Raw genomic sequence first — 27392 nt, 5'->3', positions numbered from 1 at the left:
ATATGGTCAGCAAAGTTTTAAGTAAACTGAAATTTACAGAGTGGGGGATGGGATACCAAACAGGCAACCATTTGAATCATCCAGTTTGGAGGTGACAAAGGCTTGAATGAGGGTTTCAGCAGCAGATATGCTGGAGTGAAGCAGAGGTGAGAAACGTCTGGCACTGGGTCCAGCTGCATGGTTAAGATTTTGAAGGCAATACTAACATTCCTTGTGCCTGATTTTGACTTTAGTATTTACCTGCAAATATGGTGCAAAAGATTTGCCAGGGAGTATCGAGGTTCCACACATAGGCTCAGAAATCAAGTGCACTTTAAGAGGTCAACATGAAACGTCGACTCTCTTTCCCTCTCCATAGATGCTGCCTGACCTGCTGAGTATTTTTATTTCCCCCTGTTTCTGTTGCACTTTATTTTGTTGATTTATAGTGTGCAAATTAGATGTAATTCCATACTGCAAATTATATGGTGGTCCTCTTTAGCATGAGTACATACAAGGACTGAAAAAATATTGCACCTCAAAATCTGCATTTAAAAGAATATCTCAACTTCTTCCTTTTAAAAAAAATCTACATAAACATTTTAAAATACATGAAACATTCTTCATAGCCCAATTCATAAGTTCAAACTAAGTGATTAAACTAAATAAGGAAACAAAAAAATGTCTAGCCTATTTTAAATACCTAGATTAAATTCATTTAACACTGTTTGCATATTTAAATGACGAATTACGTAATTGCTTACCACGTATGGTACAAGATTGAACTTGGTCATTTGCATAAACTGGATCACCAGGAATTACTCAGGCAACATGCATGCATACGGATGCAAACACATTTATTGTGTCCACTTGCCTATAATCTCAGTTGCCAGTGTAGTTGCAGACCTAACACTGTGTGTAGTTTATAAGCTATAAAATAGTTATAAAGTACATTTTTTATTTTTGCATTCATCTTCAATCAGATCAAGTAATTAAAGACTATATTTGTGTATTTGAATCACAGAAAATGAACATCTCTGTTGTTTGCTGAGTATTTAGAATGCTTACTTTGGAATGCATGCCTTTCTGATCATGATTATTAAACGTTGATTTTAAAAGAATCTGTCCTATATGATGTCAAAACATTAAACTTTCTTGGAAACATTCTTTGGGGCAGAATACAACAACATGTATTTATATAGCATCTTTAACATAATAAAACGTCCCAAGCCGCTTCAGAGGCATAATAAACTAATAAACGTCCCAAGCCACATAAGGGGATATATGGGCAGATGACCAAAAGTTTGGTCAAAGAGGTAGGTTTTAAGGATCGTCTTCAAGGAGGAAAGCGAGGTAGAGTGTTTTATGGAAGGAATTCCAGAGCTTAGGGCCTAGGCAACTGAAGGCATGGGTGGAGCGATTACAATCAGAGATGCTCAAGAGGCCGGAATTAGAGGAGTGCAGATATCTCGGAGAGTTGTAGAACTGGAGGAGATTACAGAGATAGGGAAGGGCCATGCCATGGAGGGATTTGAAAATAAGGATGAGAATTTTAAAATTCAGGTATTATTTAATTGGGAGTCAGTTTAAGTCAGCGAACACAGGGGTGATGGGTGAATGCGACTTGTTACAAGTTAGATATGGGTAGCAGAGTTTTGGATGAGCTTAAGTTTAAGGAGGGTGGAAGATGGAAGGCCAGTGAGGAATGCATTGCAATAGTCAAGTCTAGAGGTAAGAAAAATGTTACAGCAGCAAATGAACTGAGCCAGGGTTGGAGTTGGGCTATGTTACAGGTGCAGAGTAGGCTCTCTTAGTGACAGCATTGTTATGTGGTCGGAAATTCATCACGGGGTTAAAAGCAAAACCAAGATTGGTCAACCATCTGGTTTAGCCTCAGACAGTTGACAGGAAGAGGGACGGAGTCAGTGGCTAGTGAACAGAGTTTGTCAGGGACTGCTTTCTCAGCCCATTCTGGTTAAAACATGGTCTGAATTTCTTTTTCTCGCAAAGTTTTGGCAAAGATATTGACTCCTTGCTAAGGTAAAGCTACATAGGCCAATTATACTCCAGTAACACATCCTATTGTGGGACAGCAAAGCCCAATGGAATTTTAAACTCATCCAGTGCCCACATCTGTGCTTCTAGCAGGAGTTGCTGAACAACAATCAGAAATGGGAAGCCAGCTGAATTTTACTGAGAGCAAATGTTATACCTCTACTAATGTTGCAGTTGAGATCAGCCAAGTCAAAGTTTGTTGATCTGTATTGTCAGCTATTCACCGGATAAACTTGCTGAACCATCCAGTAGCTTGGCTGATATATTTCTAACCATCTTCTCCCCACCCCCAACCCTCACCCATCCACAAACTCTATGAGCTGCCGTCTGAAATAAGCATGGTTCAAGTATCTCATGAATAATTCTCAATACTAATACTCTGGTAAAAGTGCTTTTAACACATGAGACAGTCTCCCATAGCATTGCATATGACAAGTCAGAGAACATGACTACTCTTTCACCCTTCTCTGATGACTTGTTGTCTGTCTCTCTTTCTGCTCCTTTGCAGTTTACGAGTAGGAATTCAAGGAGTTCATTCAGCTACTTCTTTTACAGATAGTGGATAATGTTTTACCTGTTTTCCCTCTCATACATTTCTTTGGAGCCACTTCGAAGATGCTCAATTTCCAGGTCTGTTTTCACTCGGATTTGCTCTAGTTCATGACGAAGCTTGTCTTCATATTCATTTTTATAGTGGTCCCTTTAAAAGAAGTTTCAAATGTGCTAAGATTTATCTCCATCAAAAGAAAAGTAATATGGTGAATTCTACAGGTCCATAACACAACTGATTAAAATACTCACTGCAGTGAATCAGTCTAAAGAACAACATTAATGGAAACTTAGTCAAGTTAAATAAATATTTTACTGTTTGATAACTGTTTTAAAGCTTGTTCATTATCAAAGATGTGCACACTACTGCATCATTTTGAAAGGGCCCTATACAGTCAGCTTTAACAATTTCCAATCTGTTGCCGCTAAGTAAATATTTTGCGGCCATGTGGAACATGAGTCTTTAATAAAAAAAATCAAAATTGCTTTCATTTTAGTTTTTATACTGAATTAAATGTTACATTAAGCACTGCATAAAAGCCAGTGTGTGCTAAGAAAATACACAACGATGGGACACATTCTACAATCAGACTGGCTTGTCCTTAAGTTTATAATCCTTGCACATTTATGTTTTTATTACAATAAATAAATAATTGAATGATATACAACAATGTGCATTTATATAACATCTTTAACGTAGCAAAACGTCTCAAAGTGCTTCGCAGGAATATACTCAGACAAAAAAAACTGACACCAAGTCAAGGAAGGAAATATTAGGACAGGTGACCAAAAGTTTGGTCAAAGGGCTAGGTTTTAAGGAGCATCATAAAGAGACAGGTAGAGAGGGCAAGGTTTACAGCAAGTATTATAGGACTCAGGGACTAGACAGCTGAACACACAGCTGCCAATGGCAGGGTGAAGGAAGTAGGGGATGCACAAGAGATCAGAGGCAGCAAAATGCAGAGTTCTCAGAGGGTGGTAGAGCTAAAGGAGGTTACAGAGATAGGGAAGGATGAGATCATGAAGGGATTTGAACATTGGGATGAGGATTTTAAAATTGATGCGTTGGTGGACCAGGAGCCAATACAGGTCAATGAACACAAAGCTGGTGAATGTGTTACGACTGACCGCTCAAGTCAAAGCTCCCAATCAAAATATACGATTCTGATTGTGGTGGAGAGACGGACTGATAGTTCAGTCCTGTCGCTCCACAGATCGCCTAACATATCATTTAAAACTTTCCAAATTAAAAAAAGACTCAGCCAAATTGTACCATCTATTCACCCCTGAATGAGGCTAACCAGACCAGGTGTCTTTAAATCAACAAATTAACTCTTTAATTAGAAGAACTAAATTTTTAAACACTATGAAGATATAAACATATAAAATCGAAAAAATTAGAGCCTTTGCAAATTTACAGTCCAAAGTTGCTTGAAGTCCTCACAGAATGTTGCTTTCCTTCTCCAGCGAATCTCAACAATTAACGACTTGCAAACACTTTCAACAGAATCAATCTGACTTTAGAGCTTTTGTGGGAAAAATGATTGTCACTGTCTAACTTCCCTTTCTTCAATTTAAATTACCAGAGATCTCTGTTTTGGCTTGACATTCTTTTTGGAATTTTGAGAAATAATAATTAAACAGACTAAAACCCTCTTCCTTCAGTTTAAATGGATGACAGCTCTTTTTCCAGGTGCTGACACCACAGCTGTCTGTGTCCTCTGTCTGTGTGTCCTGTTAGAACAAACTGTCTTTGTCTAAAAAGCTAGTTCAATATTGAATTGTAACAAATGTATCGCATGAAACTCACTCCCAGTGGCTGTATCTATGGCAATGAGAATGCACCCTTTGAATCGCAGTCTCCAAATGGCTGTTTCTAAGGCAACGAAAATGCACCTTCCTATAACTCTCAAGGCTTGCTGGTTCTTAAAGCAATTGCAAACCTTAAAGGCAAACCACATATTCCCAGAAACAAAAACTACAGGACCATGACACTTAGCACAATTTAGTATATGGGCAACAGAGTTTTAGATGAGCTTAAATTTATGGAGTTGAAAGATGGGAAGCTGACCAGGAGTGCATTTGAATAATCAAGTCTGGAGGTGACAAAAGCATGGATGAGGGTATCGATAGCAGATAGAACAAAGCATGGGCATTGATTGGCAATATTATGGAAGTGGTAGGAGTCGTCTTTGGTGATAGGAAGGCTATGGGGTCAGAAGCTCAGCTCAGCGTCAAATAGGACACCGAATTTGCAAACAGTCTGATTCAACCTGAGACAATGGCTTGGGCGGGGGCGAGGGGTGCAGTAGAATTGGTGGCTGGGGATTGGGGTTCATGGCGGGGACCAAGTACAATGGCTTCCCAATGATAAACTGAAGGAAACTTTTGGCTTATTTAGGACTGGATGTCAGACAAACAGTGGTGGGGGTTGAGAGAGGTGGTGATGAAGTGGAGCTGATAGTCAGAATTAACACCAAACATGTGAAATGAATGATAAAATTTATACGTGGATTACTGGAGGCGTATATAGAGCTCAACAGACAACCTTCCATAACATTAATAGTACATTTGTATCCTTTAAAAGTTAACAGCTGACAAATTACAAAAATGCTTATTGGTTCAGGGTTTTTGACTCAACAAAAAATATGTCACGGCAACTCCAGAAGTAATTAAATAATGAAACAGGGTTCTGAAGTCTTGTATATGTGTAAACATGATTTACCCATCCTGGTTTGAGATAAAAGCTTATGCATAGTGCAAACTATTTTAAATTCAAGTTTTTGTGAAAATAATTATGTCAACTCAGTCTACCTTCATTGCATACCTTGGTGTGGCAGTCTGTGTAAACTCTACAGCACTTGTTTCAAATTTGTCTAAATGTAGAAGAACCTACATATTCTCCAAATTCAAAAGGATGCAGTGCAAACTGATTTGAGACCTGTGATTTGACATACTCTATAACAACATTTTCATTTCTGCTGCTAGTTATCTGCAGGAAGGTGAAACTAATTTGCAGCATTGTTTTACAAAATATTTTTTTTAACATCCATAAAATCAACACCTCTCAAAGGTGTCTCAAAGACATCAGGGAAATTCAATAGGATTATTGCCATAATGAAGAAAATTGAAGTGGAACATAGATAAGGTCAGTGATGAAGCTGCAAAAATTATAATGCTTCTGTGTATGGCTTTTGAAACAAGGGACAGCAAATTCACAACAACCTCATTTGTGTTTCTTCAGGGGAGGCAGTGGCGTACTGGTATTGTCACTGGACTAGTAACCCAGAGACCCCGGTATTGCTCTGGGGATATGGGTTCGAATCCCACCACAGCAGAAGGTGGAATTTGAATTCAATTAATAAATCTGGAATTTAAAGCTCGTCTAATGATGGCCGTGAAACCATTGTCGATTGTTGTAAAAACCCATCTGGTTCACTAATGTTCTTTAGGGAAGGAAATCTGCTGTCCTTACCTGGTCTGGCCTACATGTGACTCCAGATCCACAGCAATGTGGTTGACTCTTACATGCCTTCGAAATGGCCTAGCAAGCCACTCAGTTCAAGGGCAATTAGGGATGGGCAATAAATGCTGGCCTGGCCTGCGACGCCCACATCCCATGAAAGAATAATAAAAAAAAAGATTAGTGCTGGACTGTACTGGGAAGGGAATGCTACGCATTTGGGGGTCTCCTGTCCTAAGACATTTAAAATTATTTTGAACCATGGAATTTGCATTGTCGGGTCAATGAACTGAAAAAGAATCCTTCATTTTAACATGAAAATCTCAATCTTAGAGAATATGACATACCTTGAAATTACATATTTTTCATACATTTCTTCCCTAGCTCGCTTTGCCTCCTCAAGGTGAGTTTGAAGGCGTTCTATACGGTCTTCCTCATGAGCACAGCGGACATTCAGTTCCATATTTTGGCGATTCAAATATTCTTTATCTTTTTGCAGCAAACTAACAGACTGTTGTAATGCTGCCACCTGTGTGGGGCACCAAGAAACAGCTTTGATTGAAGGTAATTGAATCTTACATGTATTCTTGACTGATTTGAACAGTTATCAGCGGACAAATAAATTCGAAGATGTTGTACATTTTCAAGCAAGGTTATTAACCAGACGTCGACATAGAACCATACTCAAATTGAGAGTTCTGTAAATACTGTAAAATTCTACATCAAATATTTATTCAAATACATTTAACTGATTAAAATATACACTAAAGGTACTCCATTTCTTAATCACATAGAATTTATGAACAGTGACTATTTAAAGCATTTCAGGTCAGCACAGAACATAAAACTCACAACTGAGAGTAACTTGTGTTACTGGGCTTTTGTGGAAAGTGGTGGGTTGTACATGTGTGATCAGGTTTTGGTTTTCAGTGATTATACAAGTTAGTGTTGTATTTTTTTTTTCAATCTACAATGTAGCACTAATGTAGCTGACCAATGGCCAGCACTTGAACGAGAGGTCATTTGCCATGATCTGGGATGAACTGACTCAGTCACAATGTTGCAGGTCAGCATCAAAGTGCTTCTTGAGCACTTTCCTATAAAACTAGAGTAAATCAAAGTCTCCTTCACCAATTCTTTTCTTTTGGGCCTCCTTATCTCGAGAGACAATGGATACGCGCCTGGAGGTGGTCAGTGGTTTGTGAAGCAGCGCCTGGAGTGGCTATAAAGGCCAATTCTGGAGTGACAGGCTCTTCCACAGGTGCTGCAGAGAAATTTGTTTGTTGGGGCTGTTGCACAGTTGGCTCTCCCCTTGCGCCTCTGTCTTTTTTCCTGCCAACTACTAAGTCTCTTCGACTCGCCACAATTTAGCCCTGTCTTTATGGCTGCCCGCCAGCTCTGACGAATGCTGGCAACTGACTCCCACGACTTGTGATCAATGTCACACGATTTCATGTCGCGTTTGCAGACGTCTTTATAACGGAGACATGGACGGCCGGTGGGTCTGATACCAGTGGCGAGCTTGCTGTACAATGTGTCTTTGGGGATCCTGCCATCTTCCATGCGGCTCACATGGCCAAGCCATCTCAAGCGCCGCTGACTCAGTAGTGTGTATAAGCTGGGGGTGTTGGCCGCTTCAAGGACTTCTGTGTTGGAGATATAGTCCTGCCACCTGATGCCAAGTATTCTCCGAAGGCAGCGAAGATGGAATGAATTGAGACGTCGCTCTTGGCTGGCATACGTTGTCCAGGCCTCGCTGCCATAGAGCAAGGTACTGAGGACACAGGCCTGATACACTCGGACTTTTGTGTTCCGTGTCAGTGCGCCATTTTCCCACACTCTCTTGGCCAGTCTGGACATAGCAGTGGAAGCCTTACCCATGCGCTTGTTGATTTCTGCATCTAGAGACAGGTTACTGGTGATAGTTGAGCCTAGGTAGGTGAACTCTTGAACCACTTCCAGAGCGTGGTCGCCAATATTGATGGATGGAGCATTTCTGACATCCTGCCCCATGATGTTCGTTTTCTTGAGGCTGATGGCTAGGCCAAATTCATTGCAGGCAGACGCAAACCTGTCGATGAGACTCTGCAGGCATTCTTCAGTGTGAGATGTTAAAGCAGCATCGTCAGCAAAGAGGAGTTCTCTGATGAGGACTTTCCGTACTTTGGACTTCGCTCTTAGACGGGCAAGGTTGAACAACCTGCCCCCTGATCTTGTGTGGAGGAAAATTCCTTCTTCAGAGGATTTGAACGCATGTGAAAGCAGCAGGGAGAAGAAAATCCCAAAAAGTGTGGGTGCGAGAACACAGCCCTGTTTCACACCACTCAGGATAGGAAAGGGCTCTGATGAGGAGCCACCATGTTGAATTGTGCCTTTCATATTGTCAATAGAGAAATAAAATCAATTAATTATCTTTACTTTAGAATACAAATAAAAATTAAAGCATTTTATACTTGCACATAATAGTTACTTCTTTAACACAGATATCGCAATGCACTCTGGCTGTTTCACGTTTACAAAAACAGGGCCGACAGCTAGCTTTCTCTTGCACAGATAATGCCAAGATGCGCTATAACCCCTGATCTTTATCTCTGCCATTATTGTGATGCACTCCAAACATTGTAGCCCCACAGCAGTGTGAAAACTACAATGCCCATGATGTAGCTGTCCTATGTATAGCATTTGTCTATAACAGCTGAAATCCTCAAAACCCAAAGTCCATGTGAAATTTCCAACTCGAGCCAGGCTTTAGACAGACAGAAGGGAAGGCCCAAATGGAGAAACATCTTACAGGCATAATTCTAAACAGCCAATTTTCTAGTTAAGTGTATTGATGTTTTCTGAATTGTGCAGTTGTGTTTTTTTTTTAGCTGAATACACAGACTAGTGGGAATGATGAAAATGTTGGCTGAAAACAGTATGATGGAAGTAACTGAATGATTTGAAAGCAGGATGAAAGCTATAATTCTAGATGGTTTTCTGGTACTTGCTGGTTTATGAATGCTAACTTTAGAGAAAAAAAAACATTTGCTCGATTGGTTACTGATGCATCATGGATATTTTTGTGACTTTTAGTCCATTTACATTTAGTCAATTGGATACTTGATTAATAATAGAAAAAGGGTTATTTGAACCAATAAGATAAATAACCAGATACACTGGTCATGTTGGCTGAAGGATAAATGTTGATCAGAATATTGGGATAAACCCATGCTCCTCTTCGAATAGTTTTGTGGGACCTTTTACGTCCACCTGATAGAGGAAGTCGAGCCTCAACTTAACATCTCATTCCAACAATGCATCATTCCTTCTGTACAGCACCAAGATGTCAGCCTTGTTTATGTACTCAAGTCTCTGGAACAGAGCTTGAACACAAGACCTTCTGAGTCAGAGGATAAAGTGAGTCAAGGCTGACGCACAGGTGTAATACTGTTAGATTTCCTGACAATTAATAAACTGAAGAAAATGAATCAGTAAACATCCAGTAAGAGCTAGATGATACATTAACTGTAAAATTAGTAAGGACAGTAAACTTCTATATCAATGTACATACCTCTTTGGATAAATCATTTCTTTCCTTAGTCTGTGCCTTATGTGTCACTTCAAGTAATTCTAGCTTTTTCCTGAGCTCTGAAGTCTCCCGATCAAGCGCATCTCTCTCACTGAAACAAATAACATGGAATGTGACCTGACCCATAATAAATATGTTCAGAGTTAAACACAATTCATATACATTTGTCACTGCTAAACCTCAGCAGATATCGAACAAGACAGCTTTGGCAAACAATATCGTGAGGTTTAATCACAATTTTTGTTTGTGTGCAGATATCTATAGTACATTATAACTCTTGCAAATAACTGCAACCCTCTAACCCCATTAAGCTAACTCCCTACGTCAAGTTTTGAGTCTTGCTTTTATGTCAACATTTATAATAGCAAAATGCTACATCAATATTTTATAATTTCAAAATTAGATGTCCAAAGTTTCTGTCATGTTGTTATTAATCAGCTTTGATTTCTCTTTCTAAAGGGCACATATATCCATTAGGTACCACTGATTTTTCATTCTTGTTACATTCTGATTCAATAGAACCAAAGCTGATGGATACTTGAACTATTCATTACCTACTCACTTGCAGTATATGTACACAAGTACAAGGCAACTCACAGGAATAAATATCCGTCATAAGTTCAGTGCCTTATTAGAAGTCTTCTGTATAGCACACATTTTCTTCAGGCTCACACTTTAGACACCATACTTCAGCAAATCTACTGACTCACCACATTCAGTACAAATAGGGGATTTGCTAATATACATGTCTTCCATCTAGCTTGCACCTGCTATTTGGCACACTTCTTTTGGCACACTATTTCGGTCACACTTGAGTAATACTTTTAAATTATATAAATTGTAAGGTATACATATTGAACATTATACTTACATTTCAGTCCTCCAAAGACAGGGTAGTGGGTGCACAAGTGACAATATAACTCCGGAGTTAGGACACAATCTAAAACTGGAATGCAGTGTTTTGACATCCTTAAGCAAGCCACGTTATACCACAGAATATTGCCATAGATGCTGCCAGACCTACTGAGTATTATATTTTTATTTAGAGATACAGCACTGAAACAGGCCCTTCGGCCCACCGAGTCAGTGCCGACCATCAACCACCCATTTATACTAATCCTACACTAATCCCATATTCCTACCACATCCCCACCTGTCCCTATAATCCCCTACCACCTACCTATACTAGGGGCAATTTATAATGGCCAATTTACCTATCAACCTGCAAGTCTTTGGTGGTGGGAGGAAACCGGAGTACCCGGCGAAAACCCACGCAGACACAGGGAGAACTTGCAAACTCCACACAGGCAGTACCCAGAATTGAACCCGGGTCGCTGGAGCTGTGAGGCTGCGGTGCTAACCACTGCGCCACTGTGCCGCCCATGAAATTTTAAAAAATATTTCCAGTACTTTGTTTTTATTCCACATTATATCACTTGGTTTTGATGCCACAGAATGCAACTCCAATATGGTGTCAAACCGAGTTAAAAAAAGACCTGAAGAAGTCCAATGTCTGTCCCTGTTTTCAAAATGAACTATCTGAATGTAGAACTCTCCAATGGAGGTGAAATGGAATTCCTATCAGAGACAGCCCAAGGTACAGGTGGGGTTTGACAGGTGCAAATGGATACTACTTTTATCTTTATCAGGTTTTGGGTCCATATTTGAAGTTATGTACAAAGTAAATGCACAATCATTTAAAAACTACCAAAAAAGATCACAATGAATGTACTTACTGCTTCACCCGGTCATAATTCTCTCTCTTATAATCCGCTTGCTGAATAAGTTGCTTGGTGTCTGCTAGTTCCAATGTGAGGCGCTGACAACGTACTTCAAGATCAGAACGAGTTCTCCTTTCAGATTCATAACTCTAAAGATGTTAAGTGTGGAACAGGTTAAGTGTTAAATAAATGTTCCTGTGATATTTAGCATTTCTCCATGACTCTAAGTTGCGAAATAATCTTTCAGGATTTTTGACCATCTTTCCGTAGAAAGGGTCTCAAAGAATTGCACTTAACTGTTAGATTTTTTAAGATCGAAGTGTATTCACTAAGTTTAAAAAATGATAGGTGGTTAAAATGCAAACCATCTCCAAAGTCTGTAAACATTAATTATTTTATAGCTTGTTGCAGTAATTGATAAACGGCTTACAGCCACTGTGCTACTTCCAGGCAGTCAGTAGCAGGTATCCGACGTAACTTCCATTTGTGAACATGGAGATAAAAGATGCAGGCAGAGTCACACATACAAGCATTCGGATTCAGCAGAGGACAGGCTCAGAAATTTAGCATGTAGGAGTTATTTCTGTTTATGTTAAGTAAGACGACCTTCTGATGAGGAAGCATAACGTGCTCAATATTGTGTATCATGTGAAGAGAATTGGCATTAAGTGAGTCTGATCATAACCGTAACTGTGTATTTTCACATGGTATGAAGGAGGGCAGCATAACAATTCGTAGCTAGCCTCATCTTAGTGTTTTTCTACTGCGACTCCCCTATTGTATAGTTAGACATTGGATACACAGTTCCACCCCTAAATATGTCACTAAGTTTGCTTACAGGAGTGACGAGCACCACTGTACTGACAAAATATCTAAGGAAAGACACAAAACATATTTCTTTAAAAATTGCAGTCCTATTGTTCCACCACCTACCAAAGCACTTAAAAAAATTTAATGGAGGGAATTTTATGCTCTCCCCCGTGTCAGGTTTGGAGCTGGGGAGAGCATCTAATCAGGCGGGGGTGGAAGGGGGAGGGGGCCCCAGCACCTTCCTGCCTCCACCCAAATTAAATCTGCCATTTGAGGCCCTTAAGTGGGCAATTAATAACCAATTAAGGGCTTCATCCCATTGCCACCAGAATTAGCTGAGCAACGGGTGGGCTTGTTGCTGCACAGGGAGCATGCTAAGCAAACCCATGTAAGTTGCTTGCCAGCTCTGGAGGGGTGGGGGGACCCAGCATCAGAATGGAAGGAGCCCGCTGAGAGCCATCTTGCTGCCGAGTCCCCTGCACATCCCTCCCCTTGATCCTTGATCCCAGGGAAGGCCTGCCACTGTCCACTCAAGTTCCTAATGGGCACTTGATCTGGCAGGGCTTCCCAGAGGAGGCGATGTTGGGCTCTCGCCAGTGCTTTTACTAGTGGTCGAGACCCCCATCACCCAGATAAAATCCCAGCCAATATGTCTAGTACAAACTCTGACATGTTTAACAGGTCATAATTATGCTCTGTGTAAAATATTTATCATCACATTTTTGTAAAATCTAGCTACAAAAGCAAACAAAAGTGATGGAGAAAGCTTCAGAGAAGAATACATAACTGGCCAGTTTTTACATTACTTTACAGATAAACCAAGATAGAGGACTGACACAACAATAGGAGGAAGTACAAAGATTGGAATATTCTAAATGATATACCCAATAGAAATTTACTATTTTTAAACCTGATCAGAGAGTTATAGAATGCATTCATACTATAACCATAGCATCAGTAAAATGTGGCTTTGCTTTAGACGGAAATACAGCCTGAATCCAATGTCAGATTGGGCCCTAAACAAAGTGGACATCTCAGTCTGCTTTGCTTCAGAGTCATTTCAGGCCTATATACACAATTTGCACTTCCAATTCAGCAACCGTGTCAAGTGTTTTCAATTTCACAAAGATATTAACCTTGTGGACTGTGACAGCAAGTAAAGGGATGTCAGGAATTAACTTTTGTACAACCAACTGAAGGGGAGAACGTGCTGCAAGAGGGAAACCAAAACAAGAGGAATTAGTTTAGTTTAGTTTAGAGATACAGCACTGAAACAGGCCCTTCGGCCCACCGAGTCTGTGCCGACCATCAACCACCCATTTATACTAATCCTACACTAATCCCATATTCCTACCACATCCCCACCTGTCCCTATATTTCCCTACCACCTACCTATACTAGTGGCAATTTATAATGGCCAATTTACCTACCAACCTGCAAGTTTTTTGGCTTGTGGGAGGAAACCGGAGCACCCGGAGAAAACCCACGCAGACACAGGGAGAACTTGCAAACTCCACACAGGCAGTACCCAGAATTGAACCCGGGTCGCTGGAGCTGTGAGGCTGCGGTGCTAACCACTGCGCCACTCCAGATATCATTCTGGAGTCTACAGCTATCCTCTTCATTATCAACTACACGGCCAATTTCTGTGTCATCAGCAAATTTTCCGATCATGCCTCCCACATTTAAGTCTAAATCATTAATATATACCACAAACAGCAAGGGACCCAACACTGAGCCCTGTGGAATGCCACTGGAAACAGCTTTCCATTCGCAAAAACATCTGTCAGCTACTACCCTTCGTTTCCTGTCACTGAGCCAATTTTGGATCCAACCTGCCACATTCCCCTGTTTCCCATGGGCTTTCATTTTACTGCAGTTATACAGGGCCTTGGTGAGACCACATTTGGCATACTATGTGCAATTTTGGGCTCCTTATCTGAGGAAGGTGTTCTTGCCATGGAGGGAGTGCAAAGAAGATTTACTTGGCTGATTCCTGGGATGGCAGGATTGACGTATGAGGAGAGATTGGGTCAACTAGGCCTATATTCACTAGAATTTAGAAGAATGAGAGGGGATCTCACAGAAACCTATAAAATTCTAACAGGTCCTAGACAGGCTAGATGCAGGGAGGATGTTCTGATGATTGGGGAGTCCAGAACCAGGGGTCACAGTCTCAGGATACGGGGTATGCCATTTAGAACTGAGATGAGGAGAAATTTCTTCACTCAGAGGGTGGTGAACCTGTGGAATTCTCTACCGCAGAAGGCAGTGGAGGCCAAGTCATTAAATATATGCAAGAAGGAGATAGATATATTTCTTAACGCCAAAGGGATCAAGGGATATGGGAGAAAGCGGGAACAGGGTACTGAATTAGACAATCAGCCATGATCTTTTTTGAATAGCGGAGCAGGCCCAAAGGGCCAAATGGCCTATTCCTGCTTCTATTTTCTATGTTTCTGACCAGTCTGCCATGCGGGATCTTGTCAAATACCTTACTATAATCCATGTAGACCACATCCACTGCACTATCCTCATCAATCCTCCTTGTTACTTCCTCAAAAAACTCAATCAAGTTAGTAAGACATGACTTTCCGTTAACAAATCCATACTGACTATCCCTGATTAATCCATACCTTTCTAAGTAGCAGTTTATCCTGTCCCTCAGAATTGATTCTAATAATTTACCCATCACCAAGGTCAGACTGACCAGCCTTTAATTATTTGGTCTATCCCTCGCACCCTGTTTAAACAGTGGTATAACATTCGCAAACCTCCAATCCTCTGGCACCTTGCCCGCAAACCGTGAGGATTTGAAGATGATCCTCAGCACATCCGCTATTTCCTCCTGGCTTCCTTGAACAACCTGGGATGCAATCCATCCAGCCCTGGCAATTTATCCACTTGCGAGGATGTCAGATCCTCTAGTACTTCCTCTCTCATTATGCTTATCATATCTAATATTTCACACTCCTCCTCTTTTACTACATGTCTGCATTATCCCTCTCCTTTGTGAAGACAGAGACAAAAAACTCATTAAGAACCCTGCCCACATATTCTGCATCCACACATAAGTTCCCTTGCACAGCTCTAATAGGCCTGCCCTTTCCTTAGTTATCCTCTTGCTCTTAATGTTAAAACATCTTCGGGTTTTCCTTGATTTTACCTGCCAATAATTTTTCATGTCCTCTCTTTGCTTTTCTAATTTTGTTTTTTACTTAATCCCTGCACTTTCTATACTCCTTTAGGCTTTCTAAAGCATTATGTTTTTTGTGATCGTCATTAGTTTTCTTTTTCTGCTTTAACTTACCCTGTAAGCTTCTAGATAACCAGGGGGCTCTAGATTTGGTCGTACCACCCTTTATCTTTGTGGGAACATGCCTACACTGTGCCTGTAGAACCTCGCTTTTGAATGATTCTCACTGGTTTACCACTGATTTTTCCAGTCTACTTTCGCCAGATCACCACTCAGTTTCGTAAAATTTGCCTTCCCCCAATTTAGAACTTTTACTCCTGTTTTATCTTTGTCCTTTTCCATGATTGTGCTAAAACTAACTCTATTATCATTGTTATCTCCAAAATGGTCACCCACTGCTACTTCATCCACTTGCCCAACTTCATTTCCTAAGACTAAATCTAGAATTGTGCCCCCTCTCGTTGGGTTTATGTGCTGGCTAAAAAGTTCTCTTGAATGCGGTTCAAGAATTTTGTGCCCTTCACATTGTTTGTATCCCAGTTGATATTATGGTAGTTGAAATCCCCTACTATTATTGCCCTATAGTTTTTGCACTCAGATATTTCCCTACATATTTGCTCTTCTATCGCCCTCTCACTATTTGGGAGTCTATAGTACAATCCTAGTAGTGTGGCTGTCCCTTTTTATTTTCTGATCTCCACCCATATGGCCTCATTTGATGATTCATTTAGCATATCATCCCTACTCACAGCTGTTATTGATTCATTAACCAATAATGCTAGAACCCGGCCTTTTTTTATTCCCCTCTCTAACCCGCCTGAAAACTCTATATCCAAGGATGCTGAGCTGCCATTTTTGCCCCTCTTTAAGCTAAGTTTCTGTTATAGCAATGATATTGTGTTGCCATGTGTCTATCTGTGCCCTCAACTCATCGGCTGATGGTTAGATTCTCTCTTGTTGGCGACAGTCATTTCCTGGCACTTGTGTGGCATGAATGTTACTTGCCACTTATCAGCCCAAACCTGGATATTGTCCAGGTCTTGCTGCATTTCTACATGGACTGCTTCTGCATCTGAGGAGTCGCGAACATCCCCACTTCTGACTTTATGTTTGAAGAAGGTCATTGATGAAGCAGCTGAAGATAGATGGTCCTGAGGAACTTCTGCAGTGATGTCCTGGAGCTGAGATGATTGACCTCCGACAACCACAACCATCTTCCTTTGCACTAGGTATGACTCCAACCAGCGGAGAGTTTTCCCCGATTCCCCTTGACTCCAGTTTTGCTAGGGCTCCTTGATGCCATACTCGGTCAAATGCTGCCTTGATGTCATGGGCAGTCACTCTCACCTCACCTCTTGAGTTCAGCTCTTTTGTCCATGCTTGAACCAAGGCTGCAATGAGGTCTGGAGCTGAGTGGTCCTGGCAGAATCCAAACTGAGCGTCAGTGAGCAGGTTATTGCTAAGCAAGTGCCACTTGATAGCACCGTTGACGACACCTTCCATCACTTTACTGATGATTGAGAGTAGGTTGATGGGGCGGTAATTGGCCGGGTTGAATTTGTCATGCTTTTCATGTACAGGACATACCTTGGCAATTTTCCACATTGCCGGGTAGATGCCAGTGCTGTAGCTGTACTGGAACAGCTTGGCTGGGGGCGTGGTAAGTTCTAGAGCACAGGTCTTCAGTACCATTGCCAGAATATTGTCAGGGCCCATAGTCATTGCAGCATGTAGTGCCGTCAGTCGTTTCTTGATATCACGCAGAGTGAATCGAATTGGTTGAAGACTGGCACCTGTGATGCTAGTGACAGCAGGAGGAGGCCAAAATGGATCATCAACTTGGCACTTGTGGCTGAAGATTGTTGCAAAGGCTTTGAGGAGTCAGGAGGTATGTTACTCGCCGCAGAATTCCTAGCCTCTGACCGGCTCTTGTAGCCACGGTATTTATATGCCTACTCCAGTTCAGTTTCTGGTCAATGGTATCCCCCAGAATGTCGATAGTGGGGGATTCAGCGATCCAAATGCCATTGAGTGTCAAGGGGAGATAGAACTATAGAAAAAGTACAGCACAGAACAAGGCCAATCAGCCCATCGTGTCTGCACCGGCTGAAAAATCTAGCTGCCCAATCTGATCCCACCTTCCAGCACATGGTCCATAGCCTTGCAGGTTACAGTACTTCAGGTGCATGTCCAGGTACCTTTTAAATGAGTTGAGGGTTTCTGCCTCCACCACCAATCCTGGTAGTGAATTCCAGACAGCCACCACCCTCTGGGAGAAAAAGTTTTTCCTCATGTCCCCTCTAATCCTTCTACCAATCACCTTATATCCGTGCCCCCTGGTAACTGACCTCTCTGCAAAAAGAAACAGGTCCTTTCTGTCTCCTCTATCTAGACCCCTCATAAGTTTGTATACCTCAATTAAGTCACCCCTCAGCCTCCTCTGGGGCCTTGGTTAAGTTTTCCTTTCCATAGCACAGGGGTGATTGGGTTACCAATTGTAGCATCCAACTGCTACTACTCACAGTGTAACTCTAAGGACTTCCTATTTATTTAGCAGGGCAAAGATTGCCTGTTGTGTGATTGTAAGGACTGCCTGTTGATTCACTTTTCAGCAGCCACTGGTTATCAATCAGGAGCACGGACCTTGGCTGATTTTACTTTTCCTTGGTCCTGCACTCCTGAGGCCAACTGCTGTCCCAGCTGATATGAGCTGACATTGAACTTGCACACTTGCTCATGTACATGACTCAGTGCACATCATATGGAGCATTTACCAATAGAGTCATTAGGGGAACTGCTTAAATTCTTATAAAGATTGTGAACCGCAATGATGAAACAGAGATGGGAAAATGTTTACTTATCCAATCTCCTCACTGCCGGGGATGGATAAAATAGGAATGATATGGGACAAACGCATGCCTGTCATTTCAACTGCCACACACATAGTCAAAACAACCCTTTTCCAAAAGCATTTTTTGTATGTACATTCTTACGCTCAGATTTAGTTTCCTTTCACGCTGATCTCTGCAGCAGTACACTGATGTATGGGCAGAACAACAGCCAGGGAACTCTAAGCTCCTTCCCAGCACTCAGCTGCTTAAAACCACAATTCCCCATTCCCATATTTATGCATCAAGGTACTCTGGGTACCAGAGGTTCTGGGTGCTCTCCTCTGCTATAGGTGCTGCCCCTTGCTGAGCACAGTTCCACAGATACTGGGTGCCCTCTGTCTGATACCTTCCATGCCCTCCTCAAGATGTTGACTTAGCCTAGGTGCAGTATGATAGGTGAACCTTTGATATGTTAAGTGGCCATTGTTCACATGGGAGCCCAGATATTGAGTGCTGACAGGATATTTGACTCTGGGGCATCACAACTTGTCCTCACCCAACACTTACATGCACACCATGCAGTAGTAGTCACTGCATAGTGATTGAGGAGATGGGGCAAAAAGATAACTAGCTTTAGTAACCTTGGCTGGAGGAGCTGAGGAAAACTATAGTGCCTACATTGGTGGCTCCACTGAGATGAGCTAGCTGGGTACAAAGCTGTGGTCTTCCAATCTGGATGGTTCAGTGGTTTATAACTATTGAGCGCTGAGAGCTACTGCTGTATATTTTATTACAATCAGTTCCAACCTGACAGAAAATGTGGGAAAAAGATAAGGGAGCACAGTTGAGAAAAGGGTAGATTGCCTCCCTTGCACTGATCCTCCATTCTCTTCATACCATCCCCACCCAACGGATATTAAATAGAGCAAAGCAGGTTTTTCTGTTTGCGATACATACTAACAAGAACTGCTATTATGGCAGAACACTGTTCTAACTGACGGCAAGCAGAGAAAACATAACCCGACTCTTTCCAATGGCAAGGTAAGAGCTGCTGAACCTGATACCAATTCTCAAAGTATCCAGAGCTAACACAATCCATAACCACTGGGCTGTGCCTCTCCACCAAGGCTTCCCACACCCAGTCATACAGAGAGTATAACTGTTATATCAGTATTGTGAAATACAGAGGCTCCTGTTGGAGGGTTAAGTTTTGACCCTGAAGGGTGATACTGTGATGCAACTTATGGGTAACCTTTTGCCCAGACCAAAACATTAAACAATAACTGTACACATAGAGAAATGTGTGCAGTTGCAGAAGTACAAATATTAAATGGGTTTGTTGACACAGACGTGTTTTCAATGATTACATTTACTCACTGTCCTATCTGCCCCCAAGCTGAGCTTCCATAGCCTCTCTATTACAAAGGCTGCTTATTTCCACTTCCGGAATATTGCCAATCTCTGCCTCGCCTCAGCTCATCTGTTGCGGAAACACTCATTCATGCCTTTGTTACCTTTATACTTGACTATTCTAATTCCTCCAGGCCAGCCTCCTGTCCTCCACTCTCTGTAAACTTGAGCTCTCTCAATATTATGCTGCTCACATCTGAACCTTCACAAAGTCCTGTTCATCCATTTCCTTTGTGCTTGCTGACCTTTAAATTAGAGGGGTCTCTAATTTAAAATTCTCATTCTCATGTCTAAATCCCTCCATGGCATGGCCCCTCCCTGTCACTGTAACCTTCTCCAACCCTAGAACTCTCCAAACTTGGGCCTCTTACCCACTCTCTTCCACCCCACCACCGGATCATCAGCTGTCCAAGCCCTAACCTCTAGAATTCCTTTCCAAAAACTTTTTCGCTTTCCAATGCTCTCTCCTCCTTCAAGACCCTGCTTAAAACTTACTACTTTGGCCAAACTTTCAGTCACCCCTGCCATTACATCCTTCTTTGGCTAATTGTCCATTTTTGTCTGATTATGCTTTTGTTAAGCACCTTGGGACATTTTCCTTTGTTAAAGTCACAATACAAATGCACAGTATTGGTGCTACAACTGTAGCTACCCCTGAATTTGGCAGACAGTGTCTTCTTGCACATTGGTCTGCAGCACTGTGAAAAGGAATGGATTTGTGCTCTTGAGCTTCCCACATGCTGATGAACCAGTTTCTCTTTCGTGCAAAGGGGGTTGCTGAGCAGAGGGGTCAGACACTTCAAAGACTACAATGGACTGAAAATCAGGAGACCCACAGTGAAGTGTGGCCTCCAGCAGCAGATGATAGAGTGACACCACCACCAACAGCCTTCGTACAGGTCACTCGCCCATCCTGCCACTTGCGAATGACATAATGAACCTTCAAAGAGAGAGGTGAAAAGCAAGAACATCCATCCAGCAGATACAGCCACCACCATCTATGTACAGTATGCTGATTTTATCAGAGTAGTACTGTCCCTCAGTTCCCCTGACCTCGGGAGGGGCAAAATGGCCAGGAGTCCTGCTCCTGATCACTATCCAGTGACCCTCAGGCACATTCAGCAGAGGAGAAAATTGGAAACAGGAAAAAGTCCCCGAAAAAAAGCCGAATGGCTTCCTCCTGTGCCGTATCTCTATCTCCACTGTCCACTGGGTGAGACTGCTCTCACCTGGTTCCATGATTCTCTACCTAATCGTAGCCAGAGAATCACTTGCAATGGCTTCTCTTCCTGTTCCCGTACCGTTACCTTCGGTGCCACCCATGGATCTATTCTTAGTGCCCTCCTATTTCTCATCTACATGCTGCCCCTCGGCGACATCATCCAAAAGCAGGACGTTAGTTTTTACATGTATGCTGATGACACTCACCTGTCTCTCAACCCCTTCACTGTTGCTAATCCAACATCAAGTACTGGATGAGCACAAATATCACACAATTAAATATTGGGAAGACTGAAGCCATTGTTTTCAGTCCACGCTCAAAGCTCCATTCCCTAGCTACTGACTCCACAATCGCCCTGGCAACAGTCTGAGATTAAGCCAGTCTGTTCGCCAACTTGGCATCACATTTGACTGAGAAGAGCTTCCAATTTCATCATCGTGCCATCCTGCCACCTCTGTAACATCGCCCGACTTCACCCAAGTCTCAGCTCATCTGCTGCTGGAACATTCATTTCATGCCTTTATTACTTTAGGCTTGACTATTCCAATGCATTTCTGGCTGGTCTCCCACATTCTACCCTCTGCAAACTTGAGGTCATCCAAAACTCTGCTGCCCATGCCTTAAGTCACAAGAAGTCCCGTTCTCCTATCACCTCTGTGCTGGCTGACTTATTTGGGCTCCCGGTCAAGCAATGTTTTGATTTAAAATTCCCCTCCTCGGTTCTAAATCCCTGCATGGCCTCACCCCTCCCATTTCCTTCAGCCCCACAACCATCCAAGATATCTGCACTTCTCTAATTCTGGTCTCATTTGCATCCCTGATTTTAATCACTCCACCATTGGTGGCCATGTCTTCAGCTGCCTCGGTCCCAACCTCTGGAATACGCTCCCTATCCTGTTCCCCCTCGCTTTCCTCCTTTAAGACACTCTTTATAACTATATTTTTGACCAAGTTTTTGTCATCTGCCCTACGGTGGTTCAATGTCATACTTTATTTTATAATGCTCCTGCAAAGTGCCTTGAAACGTTTTATTACGTTAAAGTGTCATGCTAATGAAGGAAACAGTGAGGAAATATGAAATGAATTGGAGGAATTATGAAATAAAAGTTAACTGTAGAACTGAACCACAATAAAATTGACACATTTGTGCCAAAGACAAAATGGAGTAGAGGTCAGCTCATTCCACCTGAACTGTCAATAAACAGATTTATCTGTTAAAGACGAAACCCATTATCCACATCTGAATTAGCTTTAGGGAAAACATATTGAAATCAAAAACAGTGCATTCCGTGCGAACAACTCCTATCTTCAGGAATGGAGCTAACAAAGTCTGTTGTAGACAGACTCAGCAGCCAAGACTAAAATAATAGGTGTTGTTGGGCAAATCAACCCACCTGCCAAGACTGAGGCACACATTACTTCACCACATGAACAGTAAAACTTAAAATTGCAAGCCCCTGACTGGAAAGACATTTGCATAGTAACCGACAGTGTTGGAACAATGGGGACCAAGTCGTTGCTTCCCCAATACACAGAAGTGGTAAGACCAGTTTTAGTCATGTGACTAACTGGCTGTTGCACAGGTCGGAACTGAGAGTGTTTTAAATTGGAGACAACAGTCTTTAAGGTCAGAAAGCTGTGTGCTTCCGGTTGGAACAGAACCTCCTCTACAGTCCTGCCTGCCTCCATCTCTTTCCCATGGAACTGAATCTTGTGAAAACACGTGAACCTCAAAGAGAGAAAAGTCTCCTCTGTGAACAATGTTTAAGAAGAACACTGGGCCCTGACGAAAAGCAAGACTACCCACAATAAAGTGAGCTCGAAGCACAGTAAACAAGAAACTCTTCTGATATTGCCTCAAACCCCAATCTAATACATTTTCCTCTTCTCTGTCCCTATCTGCATGTGTATATCGCATTTGCATGCTAGTGTGGGCGCGTCATATATCCGTAGGCATGAACCATATTAGAGTTTAAGTCTAAGTTTTAATAAATTTTACTTTTCTCCTTTAAACCTGAGAAAACCTGGTGTGTTGGTTTCTTTGCCTTATAATTGGAAAGCTGTGAACAAGGATTCGCAAAGTGGGAGCTCATAGAAACACAGAAAATAGCAGCAGGAATAGGCCATTCGGCCCTTCGAGACTGCTCCGCCATTCATTATGATCATGGCTGATCATCCAACTCAGTAGCCTGTTCTCGCTTTCGCCTCATACCCTTTGATCCCTTTTGACACAAGAGATATATTTAACTCCTTCTTCAAAACATACAATGTTTTGGCCTCAACTGCTTTCTGTGGTAGTGAATTCCACAGGCTCACCACTCTCTGGGTGAATACATTTCTCCTCATCTCAGTCCTGAAAGGTTTACCCCGTATCCTTAGACTATGACCCCTGGTTCTGGACTCCCCCACCATCCGGAACATCCTTCCTGCATCTACCCTGTCAAGTCCTGTTAGAATTTTATAGGTTTCTATGAGATCCCCCCTCACTCTACTGAACTCCAGCAAATATAATCCTAACCGACTCAATCTCTCCTCATACATCAGTCCCACCATCCCAGGAATCAGTCTGGTAAACATTCGCTGCACTCCCTCTATAGCAAGAACATCCTTCCTCAGATAAGGAGACCAAAACTACACACAATATTCCAGGTGTGGCCTCACCAAGGCCCTGTATAATTGCAGCAAGACATCCCTGCTCCTGTACTCAAATCCGCTCGCTAAGAAGGCCAACATACCATTTGCTTTTTTTACTGCCTGTTGGACCTGCATGCTTACCTTTAGCGACTGGTGTACGAGAACACCCAGGTCTCACTGCATATTCCCCTCTCTCAGTTTATAGCCATTCAGATAATAATCTGCCTTCCTGTTTTTGCTACCAATGTGGATAACCTCACATTTATCCACATTATACTGCATCTGCCATGCATTAGCCCACTCACTCAACTTGTCCAAATCACCCTGAAGCCTCTCTGCATCCTCCCCACAACTCATCCTCCCCCTCAGTTTTGTGTCATCTGTAAATTTGCAGATATTACATTTAGTTCCATCATCTAAATCATTAATGTATATTGTGAATAGCTGGGGTCCTAGCACCGATCCCTGCAGTACCCCACTAGTCACTGCCTGCCATTCGGAAAAAGATCCATTTATCCCTACTCTTTATTTCCTGTCTGCCAAGCGATTTTCTATCCATCGCAATACACTACCCCCAATCCCATGCGCTTTAATTTTACGTGCTAATCTCTTATGTGGGATTTTGTGGAAAGCCTTCTGAAAGTCCAAATAAACCACATCCACTGGCTCCCCCTCATCAACTCCACTAGTTACATCTTTGAAGAATTCTAGTAGATTTGTCAAGCATGATTTCCCTTTCGTAAATCCATGCTGCCTCTGCCCGATTCTACCAATGTTCTCTATGTGCTCTGCTATAAAATCTTTGAGAATGGACTCTAGAATTTTCCCCACTACCGACGTCAGGCTGACTGGTCTATAATTCCCTGCTTTCTCTCTACCTCCCTTTTTAAATTGTGGCGTTACATTAGCTACCCTCCAATCTGTAGGAACTGTTCCAGACTCTATAGAACCTTGGAAGATGACCACCAATGCATCCACTATTTCTCGGGCCACTTCCTTCAGTACTCTGGGATACACACCATCAGGCCCTGTGAAATTGCTTTTAACAGTGATTAAGACAAGCAGCATATTACCCTTATTTTCTGAAAATAAAGTTTGATGTTAATGAATGGAGACAGATGTTTTTGTATACGAACCTAATAAACATCAAACACAAACTCTCACTGCAGCGTCAGTTGAATTACTGCAATGTCAAGGTGATCACTTTTTAAGCCATTCACATCCACCAGCGGTAAGGCTCCATCAGTCATTCAGAAAAGGTTAACAGGAAAGAAATTCTATTGCAGGAGCAATATGAATATGGATAAGAGAGACTACACTCAGTGGATTGGAAGTAGGACAGTAAAATTAAACTGCAGTAAATTTGGTAGAGGAAAATAGAAGTTACAGTAGAACAAAAAGTGCCCTGAAATAAACAACAAAATGTGAGAAGTTACTTTTTAAAGAGATAAAGCTGAGATAATGTGACACCATAACATCTTAAAAAAAGTGGCCCATCCAAAAAGTTGCTTAAATATATAGATCAAAATGTAGAAATAACATTTTTTTAAACAGTTGTTGTGATGTAAACAGTGCAAAGCCATAATTTTTTGAAAACTGCTGTCTGTGCAAAACATTGTGTTGAATAAATCCACACAGCCATGACTGTACTGCTAATAATTAGTTACAAACATGAGGACTCTAAGACTGTCAATCCAACTTAAAATATATTCATTTCAATTCAAAAAATAGAAAAAGTTATCAACCTCAATCAAGCTATTCAATTGATTTTTCTGGCTGTTGCTCTCTTCCCAAAGACTGGCTTTCTTTTGTCGAAACTCTTCAATCTCTTCTCTCAAAGGTCGCACCACTTCATAAAATCGTATCTAGCAATAAGAAGGAAGATATGATAGAGGATTATAAACATTATGACTTGATAATTACTTGTGTTGGATTCTACAGTTTACTAAATGAGGTCGACAAACCATGTTTTTATTTCCAATGATGCTTCAAGAACACTAAACTACAAATGCAAATTTGGCTAGTGTTAACCAGAATGAAAACAAAAGATTTCACTAACACCATACTTTATATATGGAAATCAATATAATTTGGCAAGACAAGTGGAGGACAGTATAAAATTATTCAGATACAAAACTGTTAAAGGATGGTATTTCACATTGCACACACAGTGTTGTATTGTGTTGCATAGTCAAAATGGAAATCTTAGAGTCTCGCAGTCTGAGAGCTAGTTGTTGAATTATTAGTCGGGTTTTCATTTTACATCTTTCATTGTAGCAGAATGTTGAGAAGAAAATAATCAAATTGCTACATTACAGTGGGATATCATTAAGTGCTTTGTTTCAATGTTCATTTCAATAATTGCAGTTTGGTTCAAGCTGTACTGATCTTTGTTTTTGCTCATGACTTTTCTTAGATATTCTGTTAGATCTGTAGAAGACAAATTTGTTGGAAGCATAACTAACCATTTGACTTGCTTACAGAAGTGGCTCTAAAGTCAGCAGAAGATATGTTTAACAACAACTACTTGCATTTATATAGCTCCTTTAACATAGAAAAATAACCCAAGGTGCACCGAGCCAAAAAGGCTATTAGGAACGGTGACTAAAAGCTTGATGAAAGAGGTGGGCCTTAAATAAGGAGAGGGAGGTGAAGAGGCAGAGAGGCGCAGGGAGGAAAACCCACATCTTAAGGCCAAGATGACATGGCTGCCAATGGTGGGGTGAAAGGACTGGGAGATGCACAAGGGGCCAGAGTTGGAGGATCAAAGAGTTCTGAGAGTAGTGAAGGGCTAGAGAAGATTAGAGAGGTAGGAAGGGGTGAGGCCATTAAGGTATTTAAACAGAAAAATAAGAATTGTAAATTTGAGGAATTTGGGGACCGTGAGCCAAGGATGATGAGTGAACAGGGCTTGGTGCTGGATTGGATTTGGGCTGCAGAATTTTGTAAAAGCTTAGGTTGATGCAGGGTTAAGGATGAGAACCTTGCCAGGGAAGCACTGAACTATTGAGCCTGGAGCTGACAAAGCTGTCAATAAGGATTTCAACAGCCAATGGGCTGGAGCATCGGCAGAGATGGGTGATGTTAGGGAGGTGGAAGTAGATGGTTTTTGTGATGGAAAGTATATGGAGTCAGAAGTTCAATTTGAGGTCAAGAAGAACACAGAGATTGTGAACAGTTTGGTTCAACCGAAGACAACGGCTGAGAAGAGGGATGGAATCCATGGCGATGGTATGGTGCTTGTACAGATAATGTTTCTTCGCATTACCGTCTCTGATTTATTGTCTCTCTTGAAATCTTTCATGTTTCCCCCTCTCTACGACACACACACTCATTGGGCTGAAATTTATTAGCTCACCACCATTCTTGGCGGCGAACTACCAAAAGTGCGCAGCGCACGCATGAGACGTGCGCTGCGGAGCCACCGTGATATTTCACGTGGCAGCTCATTAACGTGGAGGGGGCGGACTGCCCGCCTCCGATGACAGAGTGGGTGGGCACTTCGTCCCTGGCAGTGTCATCTGGCGCCACCGGCACCGGTGCCATTTTAAACAGCTACAAACCCTGACAGGTAATTTAAATTTTTTAGAGTGCTGCACATTAATTGACTGTTTAAATTTGAATTCAAAGATCGAAGCCCCTCTTCCACCCCCACCAATGACCAAACAAGAAATTTATTTCTCTCCCGCCACCACCCACCCACCCCACCCCTCTAAAAAGCTTTTTTGCCGGTCCTGATCTTTCACCCCAAATGTAATTATCTTTGCCCTTCCACCCCTTCCCACCATCCCCTCAGCTAATCCTAAGAGTTTTCCTCGCTTCCCCCCTACTCCTGCCCTGAAAACTTCACTCCTCCCCCCGGGATCTCTGAACAGCACGGGACTTCCGGCAACTGGCCAGAATATCAGCGTGGAATGGCTGTCTCTACAAGGTAAGTCATTATTCATTCAT

The 27392-nt window shown here is 41.9% G+C and overlaps 1 protein-coding gene across 7 annotated transcripts in view; it reads right to left on the bottom strand.

Moving 5' to 3' along the window:
• pibf1 (progesterone immunomodulatory binding factor 1) overlaps window positions 1-27392 on the bottom strand; it is a 155849-nt gene that overhangs the window by 111789 nt on the left and 16668 nt on the right. For all 7 annotated transcript variants that reach the window (XM_068034294.1, XM_068034298.1, XM_068034295.1 and 4 more), the window contains 5 exons: window positions 25187-25306; window positions 11354-11487; window positions 9600-9708; window positions 6394-6575; window positions 2609-2734 (listed from right to left, as the gene is read on the bottom strand). In XM_068034294.1, the coding sequence (XP_067890395.1) occupies window positions 2609-2734; window positions 6394-6575; window positions 9600-9708; window positions 11354-11487; window positions 25187-25306 (671 nt within the window). The remainder of the gene's footprint in view (window positions 1-2608; window positions 2735-6393; window positions 6576-9599; window positions 9709-11353; window positions 11488-25186; window positions 25307-27392) is intronic.

This window comes from Heterodontus francisci, chromosome 6, assembly GCF_036365525.1.
Source record: "Heterodontus francisci isolate sHetFra1 chromosome 6, sHetFra1.hap1, whole genome shotgun sequence".
Lineage (NCBI taxonomy): Eukaryota > Metazoa > Chordata > Chondrichthyes > Heterodontiformes > Heterodontidae > Heterodontus > Heterodontus francisci.
Note: the sequence above shows the minus strand (reverse complement) of the source record. Positions and strands in the feature narration are given on the sequence as shown.